Source organism: Elephantulus edwardii, unplaced genomic scaffold (genome assembly GCF_000299155.1).
Source record: "Elephantulus edwardii isolate Elephantulus edwardi_28Jun2011 unplaced genomic scaffold, EleEdw1.0 scaffold00034, whole genome shotgun sequence".
Taxonomy (NCBI): Eukaryota; Metazoa; Chordata; class Mammalia; order Macroscelidea; family Macroscelididae; genus Elephantulus; species Elephantulus edwardii.
Genome location: NW_006399784.1, coordinates 13,754,714 through 13,763,331, shown reverse-complemented (window position 1 = coordinate 13,763,331; position 8,618 = coordinate 13,754,714). Strand labels below are relative to the sequence as shown.

At 37.1% G+C, this 8,618-nt stretch overlaps 1 protein-coding gene across 1 annotated transcript in view; it reads right to left on the bottom strand.

Moving 5' to 3' along the window:
- The window catches only part of ASIC5 (acid-sensing (proton-gated) ion channel family member 5), a 77,641-nt gene extending 69,526 nt beyond the window's left edge, over positions 1–8,115 (bottom strand). The window contains exons 1-2 of the mRNA XM_006884491.1: positions 8,076–8,115; positions 4,818–5,124 (exon numbers count right to left, since the gene is read on the bottom strand). Coding sequence (XP_006884553.1) covers positions 4,818–5,124; positions 8,076–8,115 — 347 coding nt within the window. The remainder of the gene's footprint in view (positions 1–4,817; positions 5,125–8,075) is intronic.
- Between the last annotated feature and the right edge of the window lie 503 nt (positions 8,116–8,618).

Genomic DNA, 8,618 nt, shown 5'->3' with positions numbered 1-8,618 from the left:
CAACACTCTTGGCACCAGTAGTCAGGAAATCAAAAAGCGTATCGCGATGGGAACGTCTGCTGTTAGGGAATTTTCTAAAGTACTCAAGAGCAACGGTGTCTCTTTGGAGACCAAGGTGTGCCTGATACAGGCCATGGTCTTTGCAACCACTTGTTATGCGTCAGAGAGCTGGACAATGACTAGGGAGGACAGAAGGAGAATTGACGCCTTTGAGTTGTGGTGCTGGAGAAGAGTATTAAATGTACCATGGACTGCCAAGAAAACAAACAGATTCATCCCAGAGAGGGTTAAACCAGGCTACTCCTTGGAGGCAAGGATTCTGGGGCTTTGTCTGACATACTTTGGACATGTTGTAAGGAGATACAGGTGTTCGGAGAGGGATATCATGCTGGGTAGAGTGGAGGGACAGCACAGGAGGGGAAGACCCTCTATGAGGTGGATTGATTCAGTGACTGGGGTAATAGGGATGGGTGTGTCGGAGGTAATGCAATTGGCACAGGATAGAGTGGGGTTTAGGGCTCTTGTACGTAGGGTTGCTATGAGTCACAAACGACTCAACGGCACATAAGAACAACAACAACATATTCCAAAAAATGGAATAGCTAGTTCATATGGAATTTCTATGTTCAGCTTTTTGAGGTAATGACAAACTGTGATCCAGAGAGGTTGTACCATTTTATAATCCCACCAACAGTGTATGAAAATTCTAATCTCTCCATATCCTCTCTAACATTTATTTTTTGCTGTCCTATTAAACTTTGGCACTGCTAGTGGGAATGGATGGTATTTCATTGTAGTTTTTATTTTCAAGTCTCTTTTTGCCAGTGATTTTGAGTATTTTTTCATGTGTTTTTTGGCCATCTGAGTATCTTGCTCTGTGAAAAATCATTTTCCCCTTCTGTTATTGTGTTAGAAATGAAGTGGGAGGCATAACATGTCCTGATCTCAAACCTACCACACAACCATAATTACCAAAACAGCATGATACTGGTACAAAGACAGGCACATGGACCAATGGAACAGAATCAAGAACCCAGAAATTGATTTCTCTTTAGTTAGCTGATATTTGACAAGGAAACAAAGCCTATCAAATAGGGAAATGACAATCTCTTCAACAAATGGTGCTGGAGAAACTAGACTTGTGCCTGCAGAAAGCTAAAGCAGGATCCATATCTCATGCTAAATTGAAAAAAAAATATCAACTCAAGATGTACCAGAAACCTAGGGGTACAGCCCCAACCATAAAGATAATAAGAGACAAAATGGAATGAAATTTACAATATAAAGAGACTGGCAAATACATAACTAAGAGAAGATCTATGAATGAGATCTGCCTTATCTTGAGCCAATCTCACTGTCTCTTACATACCTACCCTCATTATCTCAGTTACTGTATCAATCCATCTCATCTAGGGTCTTCCTCTCCTGTGCTGTTTCTCTACCCTTCCAAGTATGATGTACTTTTCTAAGGATGAGTCTCTCAACATGTAATGTATGTGAGATGAATCTGCAAGATCCTTGCCTACAGAGAGTAGCTTGGTTTCACCCTCTCTAAGATAGACCTGCTTGTTCTTTTAGCAGTCCATGGTATGTTCAAGACTCTCCTACAGCACCACAACACAGAAGCATCAATTTTTCTTCTATTATCCTTAGTCATTCTCCAACTCTTTGATGCATAACAAATGATTGCAAAGACTATGGCCTGGATTAGATGCACCCTAGTCTCCAGATTGGCATAGTTGTTCTTCAACTCTTTGTAGAAATCCTTGACAGCAAATTTATCCCAAACAATTCTTCTGATTTCCTGACTGCTCAAGTCAAGGGTGTCGGTTGTGGAACTGAGCAAGATGAAATTGTTAACAATCTCAATCAGTCTTCCAGTTATCATGATGCTTCCACTTGGCCCAGTGGTGAGAATAATTTTTTTTATTTTTTTCTTAATTGATGTTGAGCTTCAGTCCGTATTAGAGACTGCAGTACTAATGACTGATGCCATCAGAGCTCTTTACACACACGTAATTGTTGTTAGGTGCTGTCAAGTTAGACCCCACTTAATAGTGAAGCAGTGTTTCCAACAGAAAATAACACTACTAATCTTGTACCATCCTCACAGTATTTGCTGTGTTTAAGTGTGATACAGTCAATGTGTCATTTTGTTTATAAAAGGTTTTCCTCTCCTTATCTGACCATCTACTTTTCAAGTTATGATGTCATTCTCCAAGGTATCACCCTTGCTAATAATTTTCCCCAAGTTTTATGAACAAAGTATCACCAATCTTGCTTCTAAGAAATGTTCTGGCTTCACTTCCATGACAGATTTGTTTCTTCCTTTAGCAGTCCATGTTATCTTCACCAGCATCACAAAACAAAGTCATTGTTAATAGATTCAAATAGACCACTTTTTGGTTTTCACAACATGCTATGCAGTTGTTGCTGTTGTTGTTGTTATTGCTATAGAGTTTAGTACAAATCATAGCAACCCTCTGAACAAGAGATCTGAACCCTATCCTATCCTGTATCATCCTCACACTTTCTGTTACATTAGAGCCCATTGTTAAAGTGACCATAGTAATCCACCTGGTCAATAGTTTTCCTTTCCTTCACCAACTCTCTCCAAGGAATAGCCCCTTCTAGCAACATGCTCAAAGTACGTGAAGCAAAGCCTCATAGTTGCCTCCAGAGAGCACTCTGACTGCACCCTCCCTAAGTCATATTTGTTTATTCTTTTGGCCATCCATGAGATGGTCCGTACTCTTCTCCTGAACACTGCAGCTCAAAGGCATCAATTCTTATTCTGTCATTCTTATTCATTTTCCAGCTCACAGATGCATAGTAAATGATCAGAAAGACCATGGCCTGAATCAGATGCACTTTAATCCTCAAACTGACATCATTACCCCTCAATAATTTGGAGAGATCCCCAACTGAAGACTTTTCCAATGCAATATGTCTCCTGATTTCCTGACATAATTATGAACAGTCTGCAACACACTACCCCTATTACCCCATTCACTCTTTCAATCCATTTCATCTGGGGTCTTCCTCTCCTGTGTTGTCCTTCCACACTTCCAAGCATGATGTCCTTCTCCAAGGACTAGTCCCTTCTGGCAACGTAGTGGGTAAGTTATGTAAGTTACTTCTAACTCAACAATACCTAACAACAACAAAAATGTAGAATACTTAATTTACATGTGAGATATTTCTTAGCTAGAACATACTAGTTTTTCACAGGTATGAATTCTCATCTATAAACTGCTTTAGTTGTATCCCATAAGTTATACTAAGCTGCCAAAGAATTTTCTTATTTCCTTGTGACATCTTTTTTTTTAAATTGGCTAGTTATTTAAAATTGTATTTTTAATTACATACATTTTTAAATGTTTCCAATTTTTCTTCTTATTGGTTTCAATTTTCATTCTATGGTAGTTGGTGAACATGTTTTGTATTATTTCACCTATTTTACATGTATTGAGACAATTTAGATGCATCTCATGGTGCTACTTAATAACTTATTAGCAAAAACTCCATTGTCTTTAAAGTCACTTTGGATTTGAATTTCCCCTCATCGTGTTGTAAGTAAAGTGAGTCTCCTTGAGGTGATCTTCAGGTGTCTGCTCTTATAATCTCTCTGTCACAGTGTGAAAAATATCTTCATAACTTAATCTATCTTTTGATCTATCCAATTCACATACCCTCACTTAATCTAGTTCTTTTCTCTAGCCTCACTAGCCTCAACTTCCCTATGTTACTAACCTATTACTTTTTTAACTCAGCACTGACTTCATAATCTGCAGGACCCAGAGTCAAATGAAGAAGCAGAGACCCTTGCTAAAACACTATTAATAATTTCAAGCTAGCAAAAGCAGAGCATTAAACTAAGGCTGGGGCTCTTTGAAGTGTAAGATCCTGCATTGCACACTCAGGAAGCTGCCCCTGCCTCTGTTGTGTTGTTAAGTATTGTGGAGCTGGACACACTCAGAACTGATCCTTCAGCACGTTGTCAGAAGTTGTAAATCTCATAGGAGGAGATTACAAACCTTGTGTTTTTGGGTTGCCAGCAACAAATCTTACTGTTGTAGCTGGGATTGCAGAGCATCTTCTTGCCACAAGGACACCACATTAAAGAGCTCATTACTCTATATACATGAAAACTTACATATCTCTATAATGTTTTACTTTATCTTTAGAATAGTTCCTTCTTCTTCTTCTTCTTCTTCTAGGTATTCTTTAAAGCTACCTAGGAATCTGTTTGTCATTATATAATACTCAGAGTTCTAAACTATGCCAAGTGGAGCCTTAACACTCTACCCAATGTACATTCAAAGCCCCTGCACATACTTCTGTTTAATTGCTCCGGTGGCCTCATGGCAAGAAGCTGTGCTACAATCCCGAAGGCATGTGGTTCAAGGCCACCAGCTGCTCTATGAAAGAAGGATGGGCAATCTCCTCCTATGCAATTAACTGCTTCTGAAAACGGGCCATAGGGTCAGTGATGGGTCACTTCCCACCCTGTGGTACACAGCAACAATACAACAACAATCATTTTATTGTGTTGAAATAGTCTGTTTTCCTCTTTTATGGCAATCAAATTTTTCAGTTTGCTTTGTAGATTATCTAGCATATAATTTGCAACTAACGCACGATATGAAGAAAGCATGAAAGAATAGAATGAAATAGATTATTTTCTCCTCTACACTTTTGCTTTTGAATACAACTTAAAAGAGTTAATGGTTTTTTGTATCTGAATATTACCTACTAAAAGTATATTTCCAGTCAGTCAAGAAAGGTTATATTTTTACAAAAAGAGTAGTTTTTACCTGTTCAAATTGCAAAACGTCACAGCTGGGAACTCTATCTTCTCCACGTATTGAACTTCCACAGATGTTGTGGTCGGCCACGTGAAGTAGTTGACCAAGCGACTGTGTATCTGCCACACTACGAGTGAGACCGAGCCCAGCACCACCAGCAACCAGATCGCCTTTCGTATTTTGCTCCGATTGTGAACAATATTGTGCACCCCGTGGAAGGAGGTGGAAACAGCAAAGTCGTAGTCAAACTTCTTTCGGTCTGTAGCAGATGGCAGCGGTTTCTTAGAAAGGCAAAGCTTTATCTTTTCCAAGACTCCTTAAGGTTTTGCCCACAAAATAAACAAATAACAATGAGTTGAGAAACCTTAACTGCATAGAAAACACACAGAATACCTTTTGTGTATATATAAAGCTTCAAATTTATTGTACATTTTGTGGTTTATTTAGGAACACAGAAGTAGAAAATCGACTTTAGGGGCCAATGAGAAAATGCTGTTGATTTCGAAGAGATATACCTACTATATTGAAATTCTTCTTTCAAAATATTTGTATCAGTGCCACTATATGAATATACTGTTACTTCAAAAATCTCATTATCATTGGAAGGTTAGCTTTAATTATTAAAATAATCTTTGACCCTGAAATATCATCTCGTCTCTTTGATGTGGCCAGCATCAGACTTACTTTTCAAAAGGGTACTAAATGGGAATAAGGAAAAAAAAAACAAACAAAACAACTGTTCTTCAAATAGTCTTAGGGATACAATATTTTCAAAATATCTTGGCCTAGTGGCAAGAAGCTGCATTACAATTTCGAAAAACACGTAGTTCGAGGCCACTTGCTGCTCTGTGGGAGAAGGATGGGCAATCTCCTCCTCTACAATTAACTGCCTCTGAAAACCCACCAGGGGATTGGTTACAGGTTGGTTCCAACTCAATAGTACACAACACCACCACCACTAGTTTTTTTAGTCATATTGCCTAAAATTGCATTGCTAGTTAAGCAACTTACTTTTCTACCACTTACCCAAGACAATTCATAAACACTCTGAATCAGTTCTAACTTGACAGAACCTAACAAGAAGTTATACTTAATGATATTAACTGGTAAGAACCTATGAGTGAATGCTGAATATTTAATGCCAATGAATAGCCTATTTAAACTCTTTTGCTTGTTTGTGCATTTGTCCACAGAAGACATGTAGAGCATCCTTTTGCTAAAAGAAAGCTGTAATTAAGAGAATAAATGGCTTTCCTAGTGTGTTGTAAACGAAGGAGCCTCATCAGCATTTATTAATCTAATGTTTTGTTACTCTTCTGTTAAATAGCAAAGTGTCTATCCCAGTATCGTCTTCGTCACTCTATTGTGACTATTAAATGAACAAGGACTTAGAACACTACCTAGACCATAATAAATGCATAATAAATACTAACTATTTTGTTCATTATTTATTTGTTAGTTATTTTTTTCTAATTCAGTGATGATGAGGTAAATGGTAAAATGTTCATGGACATTTGAATAGTGTTCATGGACTTTTGAAAAGCACAGAGTATTTGGAGTTTTAAAATAATATCGTTGTTGTTTTAGGTGCCAAAGAGTCAAGAGACCCTATGAACAAAAGACCTGAACTCTGTTCTATCCTGTACATCCTCACACTTACTGAAACACAAAAGCCCATTGCAGCAGTCACTGTGTCAATAATCTGGTCAAAGGTCTGCCTCTCCTTTGCTGACCCTCCACCCTTCCCACCATCATGTCCTTCTCAAAGGAATAGCACCTCCTCGCAACATGCCCAAAGTATGTGAGCTGATACTCAAAATCAGTTCAATTAACTTTTCTTCCTTTCACTTCAACTTGATAAATAAGTCAGCTAAATTGGTTAACTAAATTGATTACTGTTTTAATTGTTGTTATTGTTGTTGATTGCCTTTGAGTTGAGCACAACTCATAGAGACCCTATGAACAAAAGGCCTGAAGCCCCATACAACTCTCAACATTTATCAAGGTTCATAGAGTTTCCGGAGGCATAGCTGATATTATTAAAATTAATAATAGGATATAAAATACATCTATGAACATTTGTTAAGGGTACTTACTCAACTTCCAAACTGAAGAACAATTATGGCAAATTATGTTGCAATTATTTTACAAATAAAACCCACTACCCAACAGCACTATTTTAAATAGATAAGTTTGGATTAGTTTAAATTGAAATTTTATACTGGTTCCTATAGAATGTTGTTTAGTTTTTAATGAAAAGTAATTTGTGTTGTCCCGGGGGGTGAGGGTCGGGGTAGGGGGAAGCACTGCCAGCTCAAAAACAGGCCATTCAAATCCACATGCTGCTACACCGGAGAAAAATGGGCAGCCTGATAGTGAGCAATTTCCTGCCTCTGAAAAGCCATTGGAGGGTCACCTACAGATTGGTTCTGACTTGATCGTACACAACCACAACAAAGCGTTTTATCTTATGTATGTTATAAAAGCATCACTCTTTTGCATGCTTTGGGACATTATTTATAAGTACTCTGTCAAGAATTCATTCTGACAAAAGGACAACTGAAAATCATAGTAACACTCTCCCCATCTGCCATGAGGATCAACACTATTAGGAGAAAAAGAATAATCTAGAAATGTGCTGAGTGAAGCAAGTGTGCTGGCTAAAAGCATTTTAGTGAGAAATGTTGTCTTTCAGGTTTATCTGTTAAAAAATTAACCCATTTAAAATAGATCTTTGACATAGTAGCTTTGCCTTTGCTGTAATATTCTCAACCATTTTGGGGATTTAATACTGTTTGTTATTAATCAGTAAGGATAGTAAAGAAATGAGGCAATAACTTGATGTAAGTAAGTTTAAATTAGTATAGTAAGCCCCTTCCTAATCTGCAAAGCTAGAAATTTTGACTTCCTGATTGAGAGCTACATTGAGACGATGGCAAGTAGCCCGTGTGTGAAGTAAATGCTGATCTTCATAACTGTGTATTCCTCAATGTTTTAAAAGTAAAACCTGTGATTGAATGACAAATAGAAATTTGAACAAACCAAAGCAAAATTTCAAAAGAGATTCTAGAATAGAATCATATTTTTTTAAAAAATTATCTCCCTAATGTATAATACTGGCTCTCAAGTAACAAATATATTACTTATAAAAGTAGCATTGGTAATAAAATTTCTCACCTAAAAAACCCCACAACGTCCTTTCTCTTTGCTAATTTTTAACCCCATAAAAGTGAACATTGTAATTCTTCTGAAGATTTTTCTCCTTACCTTTCTCAGTATATAGATTTGCATTTTCAATCTGCTCCATGTCTGATTTCATTAAGGAGGAGTCCGCAGCTTAATACCTACTTTTTATCAATGGCACTAGTCATTTTGTGCCCTTTATATAAAATACAGCAGTTACGGTAGTAAAATGTGGGGGCAATTTAAATGTTTGTGTTACCATGTTTTACCTCATAAATCCCCAATCTGCAAATTAAGAATGTTGGGTTTATGAGAGCTCTTACAGATTGAAAAACAAAAAGTATCATTGTGAAATGGATTTATCAGATTATAGGGCAATTTGATGAAATTTGCATGCCAACAGAATTGTGTCCACAAGATAGTCAGTACTCAGGTACAGGAAAAGTGTCTCGCTTGTATTTTTCTTTCATTCTTTGTGTAGTGTTGAATAAATATACACTCAGAATAGTTTTTTTTTAATTTTATTCATTTGCAATGAACATTCACATACATTGTGTTTTGTACATATACTTCGTGTTTTATGCAATCATTCATATACATAATATGCTATACAATTAATTGCCCTAG